This window comes from Octopus bimaculoides, chromosome 4 (genome assembly GCF_046866305.1).
Source record: "Octopus bimaculoides isolate indiv1 chromosome 4, ASM4686630v1, whole genome shotgun sequence".
Lineage (NCBI taxonomy): Eukaryota > Metazoa > Mollusca > Cephalopoda > Octopoda > Octopodidae > Octopus > Octopus bimaculoides.
In genome coordinates, this window is record NC_142931.1 from 21,263,640 (window position 1) to 21,283,639 (window position 20,000).

General features: G+C 36.8%; 1 protein-coding gene across 10 annotated transcripts in view; it reads left to right on the forward strand.

Annotated features, from left to right (window-relative positions):
• Nucleotides 1–20,000, forward strand: part of LOC106876310 (uncharacterized) — a 345,615-nt gene that overhangs the window by 94,215 nt on the left and 231,400 nt on the right. For all 10 annotated transcript variants that reach the window (XM_089350466.1, XM_089350463.1, XM_089350464.1 and 7 more), the window contains exon 3: nucleotides 18,216–18,332. In XM_089350466.1, coding sequence (XP_089206592.1) covers nucleotides 18,216–18,332 — 117 coding nt within the window. The remainder of the gene's footprint in view (nucleotides 1–18,215; nucleotides 18,333–20,000) is intronic.

Here is a 20,000-nt window from a genome sequence, read left to right on the forward strand (position 1 = left end):
TGTTTACAGATATTATACTATGTATTGGTAAAGCTTGGGCAGGACTTAAAAGTTTCAACATTGTTTGGAAATCCAAAATCCTGGCAAAGCTTAAGAGGAACATCCTCAAAGTGATTGAACCTGTGTCTTTATGAATCCTCTACCTGATTACTAATCAAAAATATTGAAAATATATTGGATGACACCTATATGCACATGCTTCACGTCATTGTAATTATGAACAGGAAAAACACTTCTCCAAAAGAAAATTATGCCACTAGGTACATAAAAGTATCAGACACATTAGAGAAAGAAGAGTTCGCTGTGCTGGACATTAGTGAAAAAGTAAAGAGGAGCTGGTTAGTGACACGCTACTTTGGTCAGTCTGTGAAGACAGACATTGCTCATTTAGCAAATAACACTGAATGTCACCGAGAGGGACTAGCACGTGTCATCTAATAAAAAGACGAGTGGAGGATCAGGGACATGTGAATCCGAGCGAGATCGACCCAATGATGATAATGATAATGATGGTAATGATGATGATGAGGAGATATATGTATGTGTGTATATTTGTTTATCTTCCTAGCTCTCTCTCTCTCTCTCTCTCTCTCTCTCTCTCTCTATCTGTATGTATGTATGTATGTTGTATGCATACGCACGCATATATCTACATATACTCACATTATATATATATATATATAAATATATATATATGTATAAATATATATATATATATATATAGATAAATATGTATATACATACATATATATATATATATATATATACATATATATATATAAATATATATATATATAAATATATATGTATATACACACATATATATAAATATGTATATGCATACATATACACACACTATGCACTCAGACATATATGCACATGTATATATATATATATATATATGTATATATATATATATATATATATATATATATATATATATATATATATATATATATATATCCTCTCTCTCTCTTACAAACACACTCACATACGTAGACTTACACACACACTCAGCTTCTTACTTATCCATTTTGCTAATGACCTTCCTACATTCTCAGCCACCTAACAAAACCACCACCTTACTCACTAACCGACGCGACACTAGTTTATATACCACACAAGTTCTCTCTCATCCCACGTGCCCTGTTTGATGTTTTCCTTACCTATATCTATATCAAAGCTTCGGCTACCGCCCATAGATTCTCTCAAGTGTGGACACTTTCAGTGATCAGCGTCCTTTCTCCCTCTTACAGCTTCTCAACTAACTTTCTGAGAACAAAGTCAGTCGACATTTTTTCTTTGTGATTTTTCTACGTTACGTGTTGTGTTACACACACATACTACACACACTCACTCACATACGTTCACTCTTTCTTTCTTTCTTTCTTGCTCGCACGCACACGCACGCACACGCACACAAATACATTTTCACGAACGTGCATACATTATACAAACACTTACACTCTCTCGATGCGTGTGCGCACGTACATGCGTATATACATATATCAATACATGCATGCATGTGTAGGTTTATGTGTTTCTGTACGTGAGTGTATAGGTTCCCGAGCAAAACAATGCACTGGAGCCCATAGTATTTATTTATTAACAGTAAACCACAACATACATAGATTAATTACCATTGGGCTATTAGCTCCGCGGAAACACCAGGGCAACTGCTCACTGTTCTCAAACCTCTAGATAGCACTTAAAACACCTCTCCCTCTCTTCCCCCTTTATTGTATTGGATAAGTCACTACATCGACTTCACGACAGAGAAATCTGGTAAATTTTCAGATTAACACCCGCACGATTTTCACTAGGGTGTTAGGGTTAGGGTTTTAGGGTTAGGGTTAGGATTCTAGGGTTAAGGTTAGGGTTAGGGTTTTAGGGTTAGGGTTAGGGACGGGATTCCCACCCTAACACCCTAGTGAAAATCGTGCGGGTGTTAATCTGAAAATTTACCAGAAATTTTACCCCTGTAAAATGCTTCTCGCTGTTGTTGCTTTCGGCTCTGACTGAACAGACCTATGAGTAGCTATTCAAGCCAAGTCTACTCCGTCTTATTAAAGACAAGGATCCACAGTTTCTTTCTGTCTTAAGTCAGTAGGGGAAGATCTGGGTGAGTTTGAAATGTTAATTCTAGCAGACTTGAATATATTTTTGTCATTCTGTTGGTTAGATATTCACAAGTATATAGACTCCTTTTTATTAACGCTTTAACAATAAGTGTTTGAGGTGGCAAATTCGGGAGTCGATAGAGCATCGGAAAGAATGTTATTGCGGTATTCGTTCCGGATATCTGTGTTGTGTTCAAATCGCGCCGAGTTCAGTTTTGCCTATCATTCTTACGTGGTCGATAAATGAAGTACCAGTCCAGGAGGTGGGCTTGGCAGAGTTATTAGAACGTCGGAAAGATGCTTTATGGTATTTGCTACAGTTCTTTCTTTTCGTTCTGAATTCAAATCCTACGTGGATACCGCCGGCGGTGAGAACTGCATTGTTCCGGCCTTACACAACAAATCTCTTTATATATATATATATATATCGATAAATGTATGTGTATTTTTTCAATGTGTACAAATAACACAACAGATAAATAAAGAAACGGAGTTAAACGCAGGTATTATTCAAATCCTTATACTTCCGACATATGTTTCGAAGAAAACATTGGTATTATTCCAGAGGGAAGAAAATTATGTAAAACAATGCGATCTTCTCATCAGGGAAAAAAAGAGAAACAACATCAGTAAGCCATTTTAACCGAATGGTTTACTGATGTTGATTCTCTTTTTTTCCCCCTCTGATGAGAAGGTCGCATTGTTTTACATCATTTTATTCCGTCTGGAATAATACTAATATTTTTCTTCGAAACATATGTCGGAAGTATAAAGATTTGAATAAAACCTGCGTTTACCTCCATTTCACCCCCCCCTCTCTCTCTCTCTCTCTCTCTCTCTATATATATATATATATATATATATATATATATATATATCTGTGTATGCATGTATTATGTATGTGTGTTTGTGTGTGCGCGCACGCACATTTGTTTGTGCTTCTCTCCCACCACAGCTTGACAACCGTTCAGTTCAGCAAAAAAGAACGATAGAAAGAGAGTCCGATAGCATAAATAGTAAGTCTAAAATAAGTACAGACGTTGATTTGTTCGACTAAACTCTTCAAGTCGGTGCTCCAGCATGATCGCAGTCCAATGACTGAAACAAATAAAAAGTAAAATATTAAATCTACATGTATAATATACCAGCTCTTTTCTGTCTTTCATTTCATTTCGAGGTTTACGATCCATAAACATCTGTGTATTTGAATTTAGATTCCTTAAAATATAATTTCGTTGCTATTATGCCAAAACATCGTAAGTCCAAAACGTTGCCTTTTCAGAAAACGAAAAAAATAGTTTCACCATTCCATAGCAAAACCGTTCTACTACACTTTGACAATTTTCGATTTCTTGGCATCTGAAGCAGCTGGAGGTGCGATAGTTTGACCAAAAGAACCGTCTTTTGCAAGCAAAAATAAATATTAAAAAAAAAAACAAAAAATAAAAACGCATTTGGCCAAATTTAACATAATAGCAACTATTTATTCTGCTTTTCCTTCAGAATACGGATGGTTTCGTCCTTATCTTCAAAGTAGTTTTGGCATTCATTTATATGTCTTCGAGCACACTCCACCTATCTCTCTCTCTATATATATATATACATGTATACACGCACACACACGCGCACACACACGCACACATATGGTGGGGGATGTAGTGATGCTGATTATGAATATCAACAATATGGAAAATACATCAAATGAGCATTCTGCACACTAAACCCAACCGTATGTGTACTAAATATACAGTAGAATTACAAGATGTAACCATTTTGTCATTTTGTTTTGCTTATCTTTTCTTTTTAAACGATGGGACATATTTGGGGAAATTTCAGCTGCTACTTTTAATTGTTCGAACGAGTATCTAGTGACACCTAGTGACTCTCGTTGTTGTCATAATCGGTACATGAAGGTTTCTATTTCTATTTATAGAAAGGTTAGCAGTAGTAAAGTATTTTGAACATTTATACAGTGTAGTCTCAATACCGGGATTCGAACCTCCGATCCTCCACCGATTTTCTGATACGATATCCACTTGGCCAGCTGTGAATTGATTCCTGTAGAATTTAGTTATGGTCTTTTACGTTCTAAGTTCAAATTCCGCAGAGGTCCATTTATCATTTCATTCTTTCGGGTTTAGACAAAATATAGTAACTTGTCAAGTAATCGTATCGATTTAACATCGTCAAAGCACAAAAATATTAACAAGTTTTTCTACTAAAGGCATAAGACCTGCAATTTTAGAGAAGTGGGGGTTAGTCGATTACAACTTATTTTGTCGACCCCGAAAGGATGAAATAATAATAGTAATAATAACAACAACAATAATAATAATGATATTTTCTACTCTAGGCACAAGGCTCGAAATTTTTGGGGAGGGGGCCAGTCAATTAGATCAACTCCAGTACGCAACTGGTACTTAATTTATCGATCCTGAAAGGATGAAAGGCAAAATCATCTTCGGCGGAATCTGAACTCAATAATAATAATAATGATAATGGAAATTTGGTTTGTGGAGTTACTTATAACCAGAGTGAGTTAACTATGTATAAATTGTCAATCCACCTATTCAGTTACAACGTAAACAATTTCTTTTCTACTTTGGGATAATATATATATATATATATATATATATATATATATATATATATATATATATATATATATATATATACACCCACATAAGCTAATCAATCGATTCGCCTTCAGTTATATACACACACACAACTACACACCCACGTGCTTACATGCAGTAACACCACACACAAACACACACCTATGTACATATACACATGCACACATGCGTACACACTCACCTACATCCACCCACACTATAAACATATTGTCAGTGGCACGTCCACGGTCCTATACGTCAATATGCTTCCTTTTATTAAAGAACTGATCGCTCGCTTATTGTTTCCTTGGACAAACTTTCTCTTAGTTGTGAAACCTAATTCTCTATTTTGTTCTGGTCACTTGTCCACACACACATACACTCACACACTACACTGTCACACTATACACCAAACAACAGCACTCACACGACATTACTTCACTATCCACTATATTACAACATTACCCACCACACTCCACACTGCAATACTCCTCACCACACAGTAGCGTTATCATAACATTGCCTACCACTTTGCAACATTATCCATCACACAACAACACTACCCACCACATTATAATACTACCCACCACTCCGCAGTATTACTCAACATTTAAAAAAAAATTCCTTATTTTGTAAAAAAAATAAAAAAAAATTTTAAAAAAGAGAGAGATTTCGTATGATTATATACATATTTATTCTTATTACGTCTAGACAGTTTCAGATGCAAAATATGTTTATTGCTGTTATTTAGGAGAATAACTTTTCTTTTATGACGAGAGCGCGATTAACACACATCGAATTCTGGGACACCGGTATTTCGATATGCTGTGTCTAGTCAGTCAGAAGCACCCGAACCATTGAGGCTAAACCGAGCCGCTGGCTTTGTTTATACTTTCAGCGAACAAATTGTTTGCTGATCAGTGCTTATATCTGTCATCTGATAATTAAAAAAATCGTTATTTGCACCGTGTAGAGCAAGATCTGGAACGAATATTTGCATATTTATTCTTAATACGTCGAGTCAAGATCATATGCAAAATATGCTGGTGGCTGTAGTGTATGTCACGAGAGAATAACTTCTCTCTTTTACGACAACAAACTGTTCAACGCTCTCGATTCATTGGTGCAAGGGATTCTGGTACAAAGGTGTCTCGACTGCTGTACACGATGCAAATAGCGATTTTTTTTATCGGTTGGTCGATAGAAGCACCGATCATAAAAAACAGTTTGTTCGCTGAAAGTATAATCAAAGCCAGCAGCTAGGTTTAGGCTCAATGGTTCGTATGCTTAAAGCTGATGAGACACAACACATCGAAACACTGATGTCTCAAAATCCTGTGCGCTTTGAACCAAGTGTGTTAAACATACAGTCGTCGTAAAAGAGAAGTTATTCTCCTGTGACGTTGAACATATTTTGCGTCTGAACCTGCATATTTATTAAGAATGAATATGCAAATATTCGTTCTTATTTTGTAGCCCATTGTTTTATCCCAGTTAAAACCAATAATGCTCTCTACAAAAATCTACATTTTTCTATCTTCAACAGTCTTTATTGTCGACGGCAGATTATTGAATAGTCAAGACTGCATTATAATACTTATGTATCTATGTCAGAAAATTCTCTATACAAAGAGTAAACACATTCTTCACTAGACAATACCCCACACATGAGAAATTCATAGTATCTAGAATACCGCTTGTTTGATAAGAATACTCCACTAATCAACATTCTATAACTTCTGAATACAGTCTATCCTCCCAACAACGCTCTCTGCTCTTTTGTAGTTGTTGAGTGTGTATATTCCTCTACAGTTTTCCTATTGTCTCTTCTGTTATCACTCGTCTCATCTCATTGTAAACTCTTTTTTCTTCGTTAGGTCCTTCCCACAGAACGTTCTCAATCACTTCCGTCTAACACTATTCGGCTATTATTGTTGCTAGCTCTCTCACACGACTCAAAACTGTGTCTTCAGATTCACTTTTGGTACATCTTTGGCAATAATGTTTGTTAATTAATTCCCTGCATCCTATTATTTTATAGTTAGAACGTTTCATGTTGATGAAGTAAAATAGTGCTATTGCTAAAATATGAAGGATATATTGTGTGTGTGTGTGTGTGAGAGAGAGAGAGAGAGAGTGGGGGAGGGAGAGAAGTCGACCACCACGTTCATCCAGTTACTAAGCTGTCCTAATCTCAAACGAATATTTTTGAAGTGAAGAATATTCTTAATTGGAATGGAATGCTAAGTTATGATGCCAGATATGGTGATAGAGTTCGTGTTGCTTCTGTTGATCAGCCACGGTTTAAAATAAAAATCCAGACAAATAGTATTAAGTATCTTGTCTAAGGACATATGTAATTCAACACCTAGAAGGGGATATATAATCTCAAAACCATCTGCAAAGTGTTTATGATAAAACATTCACCCACAAACGTCAAATCTACTCGACACGCCAGCAGTTCAGCCAGGTGCCTCTTCAACAGTCCATGAAGAATTGAAAAATAATATTGTTTACTCTAATAATAAAGAAAAAAAGTACCATGTTACGCAACTATATTGATTTTAATATTCTGGTGATCCCAGTGCACTTCAGAACATCGGGAAATATTTTAATATAAATTACTTAAACAGACTTCTCCCTTCACCTCTCTCTCTCTCTCTCTCACACACACACACTCTCTCTCTCACACTCTCTCTCTCTCTCTCACACTCTATCTCCTCTCACAGTTCTCCATCACACGGTATGGAAGGCACGTAGTCTAGTGATTAGGGTGTTGGGCTTGCGGTCGTGGGTTCGATTCTTCTACTGGGCAACGCGTTGTGTCGTTGCTCCAGTTCTCTCAGCTGAAAATGAGTACCAGCAGCAATTGAGAGGAGTCGGTTTGATCTTGTAAAGAACTGCCAGACAATTTAATGTTAAAGACAGACTACATTTTAACTCATTACACGATGTCTAACATATAGTTAGTGATAATCACCCAAATTTCCTTTTGGTTACTAAAATGGATAGCACAAGATGCGAGGCCTCTCAAAAATTTTAAGACCTTTGTGTTTTCCATAATGAAATAAATTCTTAATCACAGATGTTTCCATCCTTATTAGCGAGTATGATACTGTGGAGGCGATCACCCAAATTTCCTTTTGGTTACTAAAATGGATAGCACAAGATGCGAGGCCTCTCAAAAATTTTAAGACCTTTGTGTTTTCCATAATGAAATAAATTCTTAATCACAGATGTTTCCATCCTTATTAGCGAGTATGATACTGTGGAGGCGAACTCCATGGCTATTCAAGTCCGTAGCCTATTTTTGGCTGTCAGACAAATACGTTTAATTTTTAAATACGTCACTGATATCCCTGAGAGATGACTTCCTATTTCGTCCTTTGTAAAATGTTAGGAATCATACCTAGACTTTATGACGAATAATTTAGGAGAGAGATGTCATATGTCATGAGGACTCCCACTGTTACGCAACATAAACATGGAAATCTTGAATGGAGCCTCAAAAACTCAACTCGTTAATGGACATTATTACTTTCTCCTAACAATACATTATTTGTTTCACCCAACATCTTTCCCAACTATTTAATATACTATCGACTCTTAATATTGCTTTCTCACGGTTTTGTTATAATAATGTGAGGACATTTGGTGCTAGCGAGAGTTGAGCTTGCATGGAAAGTGAATTGATTTGAGGTCGTGTGTTGAAAATGAAACACAACTATAGAAGAGTTACGATAGTAATTTATAATTCACGTTCTTACTGCTATATTTAGTTTTGTTTTCTTCTTTGATTGTATTGTATACGATGAAGTGTCAAAACATTTCGTCGATTAACTATCGCCTGGTTTTATGCACATATTCTTGACGTTGTAATATTTTCGTAGTGACCAGAGTGTAGATGTACGATGAATAATTTTAACACTTTATAGTAAACAATACTATCAAGAAATAGGACAAAAATGTAATATAACAATAGATATGATTGGAAGAATATAAAAACCATTTTGACTTAGCCAAAGCAAACAGGCTATTAGCTATTAGCCTTTATATTCTTCCTTCCCACTTGGATTGTTTAAATGTAGTTACAACAGTAATATGTCCTTCTACTGAAATGAAATTTCAGTAAATTTTCTGTATCTTTGTGCAGCTGAAGATTGCTCTGCATTTTACATTTAATGTAATGCTCGCATTGCTTAAATAAATGGAGTCGCATGAAACGATCGTACTGCAGTAACCTTGAATATCCTTGTTGCTTATTTTGATTTTTGATCACCTTATGTATATATATATATATATATATATATATATATATGCTAGTCTTTTTGGAGCTTTATAGTTTGTTTTTATTTTTTAATTTCTATTTTTTTAATATGATTTTTATATTTTTATTTTTATATTCATTTTAATTTGGTGTTGTAGTCCCGAATTTGTGACTTGGTGCTTTTAGTATGTTTCAATGTGTGGGTGTGAAGCTTTTGACATGGTTACACACACACATGGATATGAAATAAAAGATCACTAGCGGCTCAAGTTTTGACCTGGAGAATTTGTCCTGTGAGGCCGATTTTGGCTTTCTTGGCATTGGAAGCAGTTCGTGTTGTGGTCCCGAATTTGGGAATGTTGGTGATTTTAATATTTTTCAATGTGTGGGTGTGAAGTTTTTGACATGGTTACACACACACATAAATACGAAATGCATGGGGATTACTAAGTAAAGTGAACGTGTATTTGCAAGCTGATTTAATTTCTGCCAACACTGACTTTAAGTATGTAATGGTAACCAATAACTCGGGCTCCTTTTATCGAGCCTGGTCGCAGTCCATTTATTTTCGTTCGGCGTCTGGCGGTCGTCTTAGAGGTGCTCTGTGTCAAAAAATATCATTCGTAGCAGACGTTCTCTCGACATCGTTCAGACGCGCCTGACTCAGGCTCAGAAGTTACAGCCCGAGTTGTTATCTATAATCGTAAAAATTAAAAGTAATACAAATTCAATGTTTTCTTGAAACAATAAATTTCTATAGAGATTAAGGTTTCAATTCCTAGCTATGAAAAGTTTCCGTTCTACAATATTCTTTAAGGAACGAAAAATTATCCAGCGACTCGGGCTAATACGAACGAGCCTGGTAGGTGTAAAAGACTAACTGGCATCTCTTATTGAGAGTACAGGCGACAGTCAGATCGATCGCTGATGTTTGTTGTGCGCTCCGCTGTCGTTATTTGTTTGCTGTTATTCTGTGCGTAAAGATCAGTTGTGTTTTGTAAGGCTGCTTTATTTTTGCCCTTCACTTAGAAATGGAGAAACAGATAGAGCTAGATATAAAAATAAGCCATTTGGGACTAGAAATATTGCAGTGGCCATGTTGGAACACCGCTTTTAGTCGAACAAATCGTCCCCAGGACTTATTCTTTGTAAGCCTAGTACTTATTCTATCGGTTTCTTTACTACTTATTCTGTCGGTCTCATAATCATTTTCGCCACCACGACCACGGCCACAACTACGAGGACAGTGACCACCACCACTACCACTACAATCATCATCATCATCATCAACGACGATGAAAGCTACTACTACTACTACTACTACTACTACAACTACTACTACTACTACTACTACTACTACTACTACTACTACTACTACTACTACTGCTGCTGCTGCTGCTGCTGCTGCTGCTGCTGCTGTTCTACTACTACTACTACTACTACTACTACTACTACTACTACTACTACTACTACTACTGCTGCTGCTTCTGCTGCTGCTGCTACTGCTACTCTGCTGCTACTACTACTACTACTACTACTACTACTACTACTACAGATTTATACACGCATACATATATGCATATCTAGATACTTACCTACCTACCTACCTACCTACCTACCTACCTACCTACCTTCCTACATACATACATACGTACATACACGCATACACACACACACACACACACACACACACACACACACACACACACACACACACACACACGCATACACACATTCACATTCAGACGTCGCCTCGTGCAGCGAGTGAAATGAAGTTTCTCTAATCAACGAAAGTTGTCAGTTTTCCCTGCTTCTTTTAAGTCAAAAGAAAATTCGCAGTTTTGTAAATAAATAAATTAATTAATACTAGTCTCATTCTGAGAGTCTGCCAATCTATCTATCTATCTATCTATCTATCTATCTATCTATCTATCTATCTATCTATCTATCTGTCTGTCTGTCTGTCTGTCTGTCTGTCTTATCTTTTACTTGTTTCAGTCACTGGTCAAAGACCATACTGGGGCATCGCCTTGAAAGGATTTGTCGAACAAATCAAACCCAGTACTAATATTTTATTTTAAGTCAGACACTTACTGTATCGGTGTTTGCCTGCCCCCTCTCCCTCTCTCTCTCTCTCTCTCTCTCTCTCTCTCTCTATATATATATATATATATATATATATATATATATATATGCAGTGGCGGTTTGTGTATAGGCACTGCGGAACTACAGCACCCCCTATTTCCATTCGATATTATCAATAACATTCAATATAATGAGTCCTTTTTTCTTTAATTCTTTCTTTGTACTGGTACATTATATAATCCTTAAGCTTAATATCAGTAGCCATCCCCTAGTTTATGAAAAAAGTACAAAAATCCTTGGATAGAACTGTGCGCTTCACAGTTCCAGCGACGCGGTGTTTGGCTGTTGTGCGCATGCTCACATGTCCGAGATAGGAAGCTGCACGCTATGGAGAGAGAGCACTGCCGCTCACGCAGTGCCGAACCTGGTATGCTAGTGAAAGGTAGTGTTTCTTTTTGACTCCGCGTATGTTGTGCTTAAAAACGTGTTTATAGTCTTTGAATATGTGTAGAATTAGATTATTCTGCTTGCAGCTACAGTGTTGCTGCCAGGATTTGAAAAATAGGGCAGATCATTTTGTGATTTAGGTTTTTTTTTTAAAGAACAAGGGAGAATTTGCGGCGGTGTTCAGTGAACAAATTAAATACACTACCCGGCAGTGGCTAAGACGCGAACCGATCAAGTTTATGTATAAATTTTCTTTTTATATATTTGTTTCCTATTACATAATATTAAAACAAAGGCTAAAAATTTTCTGAAGCAGCATTGAGTAAAGTACTGAAGTGATGGTATTCCATTGTCGCAGACTTTCAGACAGCGTATAACTATCGCAACGAAAGGTTCACTGTCTGTTTATATTTCCAAGAAGTTCAAGTCATAACTTTCTCTCGGCTTGAATTATTGTGAAGGGAGGCTGCACTCACTGAAAGCAAGCCCCCACTCTCTACTCTCTGACCCGCTAGACCAAGCACAAGACAAGCCGAAGCGATTGGCGATATATCAGGGATCCAGTGAATAAGCAGGGTGTTCTGTCTCATTTGCTTTGAGTTACGATGTTGGTGGATATCGTTTTTTCCTGTTAAGAGTTCTTCCCTTCGCACAGTCTGCCGGAATCCAGTTCTCACATGTGTAACAAAACCTTAAAGTATTTTACCGGATGTTTATAGATCATCAACTCTTTATGAATTAGCCTCAACATAAGTTAGCCGATCTAGTAATACCGTTGACTCGGAGGTGGTGCACTGCCACATACACTCAGTTCGTAGAGTCACAGGTGTGAACTGGGTGCCAGATGAGAGCAGATAAGCCGCACTCAAAGGTAGTTCCTCCATCCGCGACATCCTATATCTTCAGAAAATTATTAAAGCTGCATTGCAAATAGATATCATAAAATGCATCATTAAGTAATGTAACATAAAAATACACGAAGAGCCAATCTCTTAAGAATTAAGTACTGTCGCTCTCAGTACTTAACTGGTGCTTTATTTACGGGCTCCGAAAGGATGAAAGGTAAAGTTGACCTCGGCTGGATTTGAAATAAGAACGTAAGGAACCAGAATAAAATGCTGCAAGACATTTTCCCGATGCTCTAACATTCTGCCAGCTCACCTAATGATACCAGCACTCAAATTTCCAGAATCTGGAAACTGGGCCAAATTCTAACAGTTGCAATGTCCAACAAAAGATTAGTCCAGCAATATCATACAAACACATCACTTTCCTATGCAGATCCTCGAAAAATAAGTTCGAAGGAGTAACAGCAGGGATACTCCTACCAAGTCCACCTTACCCATTTCTCCTGTGGTCACCATCAGAATTTACAGCGTGTACAGGATTATATTGGACTGTGGAGGGAGTGATATATCTAGACTGTCACACTGCACTCCATACAATTCATCGCTACGATTCGGTGTGGGCAGTATGGTCTTGAGCGTTACAGAGGATACAGTATAACTAAGAAGATGGATCAGTGGGTCGGGCTGCGTCATGTGCACGAGGATCTGCTTGCTATAAGACTGCTCGGTCATACTTGACTCGGAATTACCACAACAACAACTGCAACAGCAAAGCAACAAAAAAGAAAAAAACCCATAACAATGCCAGCAGAAGCAAAAAATTAATATCACCAAGCGCAATAGCACCGGAAGCAACAACAGCAGCAACAACAAAAGCAGCAGCAGCAGCAGCAGCAGCAGCAGCAGCAGCAACAACAACGGCAACAGCAGCACGGATGCTCACCTTGCTAGAAATTGTAGCGAAAGTTCTCTCATATTATACACTGACGTCTCATAAATGGAAGTTATCTCAGAATAATATGCTTATAAATTATAACAATTTTGGAACGCTTTTGATCATAAATCTTTTCAATCAGTGCCGACCTGAAGCTAGACAGCAACAGGTAGAACATCATCATCATCATCATCATCATCATCATCATCATCATCATCATCATCATCATCATCATCATCATTATTCAGTAGCAGTAACAATAACATTATCAACAGCAACAATGTCGCCATCGACAATAATATATATATATATACTTACACGTGTGTGTGTGCGTGTGCCTGTGTTAACATTGAAGACGAAATTGTGTTACTGATGTCTGCAACGGTCGCAATTTCCGAACTGTGACACAAAAACGGGAGAAGGGTAGAATAAAACAACAACAACAACAGCAACAACAACAACAACTACTACTACTACTACTACTACTACTACTACTACTACTACTACTACTACTACTACTACTACTACTACTACTACAAAAATGAAGGTAATGACATGAGCGACAATAAGAGAAAAGATTATTTGGGTCTTCTCCAAACTGTTGACTCATCCTTCACCATTAGCTTATTTATCTGATTGTGAAGGGCGTGTTTTATCAGCTGCTGGCTGTAAAACTACACACACATGCACGCACACACACACACTCACACACACACACGCACACGCACACACACATACGCACACATACACACACACACAATCATACGCACACACATACACAGATACAAGCACTGACACACACAAACACAGACGCACATATTCATACACATGTACATACTTATGCCTACATACGTATATACATACTCTCACACATACACACACACACACACACTCACACACATACACATGCACACATACATACATACATACATACATACCTATATATTTATGCATTCATACACATATAAGTAAATGCATATATACATGCATACATACATACATACATACATACCAGTACACAGATGAGCATAAACACAAAACGCATAACATATAACAGATAAAAAAAACCGGGGACTTCTTTATATGCAAGCAACCGCCATACACACGCGCGCGCGCGCACACACATACGCATACACACACACACACACGATCATGCTTACACATATTTGTGTGCATTTGTATGAGTGGTTAAGAGTGTGCATATGTACAATAGTAGAATTTCGTACGTAATGTATGTATATTGGTATTTATATATGTGTATTATATATATGTATAGATGCGCGTATTACTATCTCTCTCTGTCTCCTCTTTCTCTCTCTCTCTCTCTCTCACACACACACACACTCATAATTACAAACACATACGCATGCAGTATATTTATAGCTTTTTGTATGTGCGATATGCGTGTTTCTGTATATGAGCGCGTATATTTCATTTTCATTTTTAATCTAGTATGTATGTATGTATGTATGTATGTATATGTGTGTATGTATGATGTATGTAGATATATATGTGTGTGTGTTTGTGTGAAGACATGTATATAATATATATATATACATATATATATGCATGTACATACATACACACATACACACATATATGCATATATGTGTGTAAATGTAAATATATGAATGTATATATGTATAAATGTATACATATTGTATGTGTGTGTGTGTGTGTGTGTGTGTGTATCGAAGATGTAATTGGTTCGGAATGTCTAAACCAGATACATAAAATACTTGCGGCAGGAGGGAAATGAGTACAACTGTTGCCATAGACAGTATTCTGCTCTTCCAGCTTCGATTGGGAGTAATTGCTATAGATGTAAACACCCGTTTTCTGAGGTTATGATATTCTTTATTTCCAGTTGCTGGCATTAGAGCCATTTCCTATTCTTATATCTATATATATATCCTTTTCTGAAGTAAAAGAGCCCTATTTATTGTGTTTTCTTCTTTCTAATTGAAATACAGACGGTGAAGTCTTAAGCCCACTGTTTTAATTTTAAGTGCCTTGCCCTAAATTTCTGTTTTTGATTTGCATTTTGACAGTAAATACTCTCTGTGTGTACGAAGGATGTTCTTATCTGGTCATTCGGCTAGTGAGAAATAGCAGTTAAATCTCCTTCAATGCACACCATACTGATTTAAGAAAAGAAGAGGAAAACAAAAACACTTTGGATAACGTCGTCTGGTGTCCATTGTTCATGAATATAAGACGGAATGACCATGGGCTGAATGTTTTTGATCATAGGCCATGTTGGTGAAGGTGGTTTTGGGAGGGGCTGTCCAAAACAGCAGCAGCAGCAGCAGTACTGAATCTATATTGATAAAGTAAGCATCAATTATACAATAAATAAAAACCATACGTCAACACTATTGTTTTTCTTTATAAAGAAAACTGTTTATGTTAAATGGGCTGAGCAATGATCCAACGAGTGAATTTGGTTGACGAAAGCTGTGTGGAAGCCCCTCGGTACTCGTTTGTTCATGCTTCTCTAACTTAGCAGTTCGACAAAAGCGATTTAATAAAACATGTACCAGACTTTAAAAGGAATATGTACTGGAATCGATTTGTTCGACTAAACACTTCAAGATGGTACCCAATGATGGCCTTTATCCAATGACAAAAACAAGTAAAAGAATAGAAAAAAAATATCACATTTCTGCAGTCATTAACTTGTGGCTGTTCATGATGAATATCAACCGCACCAATCTTATCTATGTAGTAGGGCCAGGTAAGGTCATCAGGGCAGCCCCTTCCTCCGGACCAACCTTTGAAACATAAACATTATATTTTTTAATAATGAAGCAAGCAAATATTATTAAACGTATGAAAATGAGCAAGTGGTAACAACAACAGAGATCTTGTCCCTATACTTGTGAATTCGAATCCCGACGGTGATCACTTTACTTTTCGTTCATTCTGGCACGAAACGATAATAATTGTTACACCGGGGTACGCTTGACTCATCAGTAACATCAAACTTAGTATATTTGTATATTTTTGGACAAACAGACTTTTACATGGAGCCCAATCATGGGATATGAAAATAGACCCGGGGGAAAGATTGCAGTTTTCTCAGGTCGTCCTGACAACTCTGAGGCCAGATGTTGCTTGCGGTGTGGCAGGGCAAAGAAAAATAATTTCGATCGAGCTAACAGTCCCGTGGGAAGAAGGTACGATCGAGCCTTTGAATGGAAGCGTGCCAAATACCAGAGCCTTTTGCAAGATTGTCGGGAGAAGGAATAGGAGTAATGGTTATTTCCAGTTGAGGCTGGCTGCAGGGGATACTCTGCCCAGTCGCTATGATAGACGCTTATGATCATTGTGTGTGTGCATACATTTTTCTCGGGCCCTAGGACTCATAAAGCCGGTTACCCGGTTTTCATGGCGTGGCTTTGAACCTTGCAATTCTGAGGGGAGAGCAAGTCAAGTACATCAACCGAAGGGATGAAAGGCTAAGTTGATCACGGCGGGATTTGAGGTCAGAACATGTGGGACCAGAAGAAATGCAACTGAGCATTTTGTCCAACATGCTAACAATTATGTTAGATCACCTACATCCGTCCGTCCGTCCATCCATCCATCCATCTCTCTCTCTCTCTCTCTCTCTCTCTCTCTCCCTCTCTCTCTCTCTCTCTTATATCTCTCTTTCTCTACATAATATACTATATACATATATATATATGTATATATATATATATACATACATATATATATATATATATATATATATATATATATATATATATATATATATATATATATATATATATATATATATAAGATACAAAATGGGGCAAGAACGCAAAGCATCCAGACAGTTAGGTGGTACAAGAAAGGGACAACAAAACATCCAGATGGACGATACAAGGAAAGAAGAACGGGTCATTCGGAGTTTTCTTTCTTCAGTCGAGTTCCAGATTATCTTTGCAATTTCGGCTGGTTATACTCGAGATTGCTCCAATTTGGCCAGCCGCAAGGAAAAACTAAGCTAAGAGCGTTAGATTCCTTGGAAGAAAGCAGCGAATGTATACGAAAACAAGGACGGAAAAAACGGAGAAAGTTACATACACGTGTGTGTGTGTGTGTGTGTGTGTGTGTGTGTAAACGAAAGAAGGAGGCACTCAACAGATTTCGTAGAGAACAGCTGGTAGGGCTCACAATTTTGAAGCCAATAGCAAATAGTTACAATTTCTTTATGAAAAATCTAGCATTTGTTTTTGTCTCAGATTTTAGAAAATTTCAACTATTATAAGATTGAAGACTAAGTTTTTGTTATCTACAAAGATTTCGTCACAGTTCCAGCCAAAGAAAACAAGTCCGCTTCTGCTCTCGAAAATAAATTTTTGAAGCTATTTTCAGTAATAGAAAATAGTTCTAGTCCCAAAAACAGAAGAAAGAGAAAGATATAGCATTAGAAAATAGGGCTGTACGCACATACACATCTTTAAGAAATAGTTCCAAACAACCAAACAAAGTCTATAAAATTGTCCATGGAAAAAAAAAAAAAAAAAAGGGATCAGCGTAGATGTAAGGCGATATTCTGTTGCAATCTTCTTTGCACGTACATAGTACAGTCCTTCTTAATTTTACAAATATTTTGTCAGCAAAAGTTAGCTGCAATACGATTGATGTATGTGGTATAGCCATTTTGGAAAGTAGAAATATCGTGACTTAGCCATTGCTCAACTCCACTCGTTAGACTTGAAGTGGTGCATAGCGATATCTGATAAATTGATGGACTTTTTTGAGGGCTAATCTAGGTCGGTTGACGGTACGGGTAACTCGAGTAGCCGCCCAGGTGACACATACTTGGGGGGATACCAGGTCATGTTTGAGATCTTTGAAACAATATGGAAAAATAAAAATAGACACTTTATTTTTATATTTCAGATTTTACTACTTGTGAAAATTGAGAAAAAACAAAACAAAGCAAAACAAAGAAATACTTGCAAGGACGCTGAAATTCAGTTTGCCAGGGACGCCAGAGCTCTAAGGGCTAAAATGGTGGTAAGTGTTCTTTCTTTCTTACATTTTTTCTGAACAGTTTACTCTGAAGGTAAATAACAAAGCACCAAAATAAGGCTTCAGATGAAACTTCTAGGAATAAACGGCTGTGTGTTATCAAAACACAGTCGTTTATTCCTTGATCAATTATTTTGGTTTAACTCTGGAACCAGTACTACACTTGGGATGATGATGATCACTATTAAGTTTCACTCAAATAACTCAGCAACATCAAAACCATTCTATGCTGCCAAGATTCCAAGATCTTTTTCAAGTTGAAATATTCAATTTACAGTATTATTTCTTTACTAAAAGAAATAAAACAGTGAAATCGAGGAGAAAAGCAAATTAGAAAAAAAAACAAAACAAAACAAAACAAAACAAAACATTTAAATTAGGAGAAAATTCTTGGAATAAAACACATTTTACTAAATCAATAGCAACAACAAATTTAATTTTCTTCTTACAATTTAATTACTAATTTGTTTTCGTAAAAATTGCTGAATAGTTTTTAATATTTGCCTGATTTTGCAAAACATTTACATTGATAAATGATGGTTCTGCGCACCTACTGCTGGAATGAAAAGTTTTCCATCTCCAAATAGTGAATCAGACAAAAATTATTTGTTTACCATTGTAATTTCATTTCTAAATGAAGGAGTACATTTGTACTGAGGATCACAAATGTGTGTCATATACTCCGTTTGGATTTAGCTGTCTATAAGTTATACCCTCCTATCCTCCGAGTTTCGGTAAAAGTTTATCAAACATAACAATTCTTTAAATGACTGGGTCCTGCGTTGGTGCCTTGTTGTTGCTCTTGCATTTCTCTCTCTCTCTCTCTCTCTCTCTCTCTCTCTCTCTCTCTCTCTCTCTCTCTCTCTCTCTCTCTCTCTCTCTTTAATTATTGTTCTTTCTAAGGTAGCGAACTGACAGGATCGTTAGAGTGTCTGAAGAAATTGGCGTGCGTTATTCATTCTGGTTCAAATTCCACCGATGTCTACTTTGCCTTCTATCTTTTTGAGGTCGATGAAATAAAGTATCAGTTAAGTACTGGTCGATGATATTAGTTAACCCCTTTCTCTCAGAATTGGTGGCCTTGCTTCTAAATTGAAACAATTATTGTTCTTTCTGATAATGGCAATGAAAACCATGAGTAACTGGCAACCAAAATTGCAAATGATAAACAAACAATCAGGTTATTTTGCCTTGCGATCCTTGTAAAAACTCGAGAAATACACGCACAAACTGACCTTATTAAACTTTATTGGGCGGCGAGTTAGCCCAAACAGGAAGAACCACGATAAATACCTTATACAATTTAGTTTCTTAACTTTTCATTCTCAGTTCAAATCACGTTCGACTTTGGTTTACAACACTTACTAAGTCTATGAAATAGCTACCAGTAAAATACTGAGTTACCTTTAGTCAGCTAAATAATCCCAACTAAAAAGAAAGAAAAGGAAAAGAAGTTCGGCATCATGTATAATTTGGTCAATGCTCTGTGAGCAGAATTTCACAGACGTCAACTGAGTAGCTATTTGGCTATATGTCATGTACGTATTCGTGTTTATGTTTACAGTACAACACCAATTAAAAACGGTGTTGTACAGAACAAGAAAAAAAAAGAAGAAAAAGATAAGGATAAAATATGTGCCTCGTTAAAGTAAG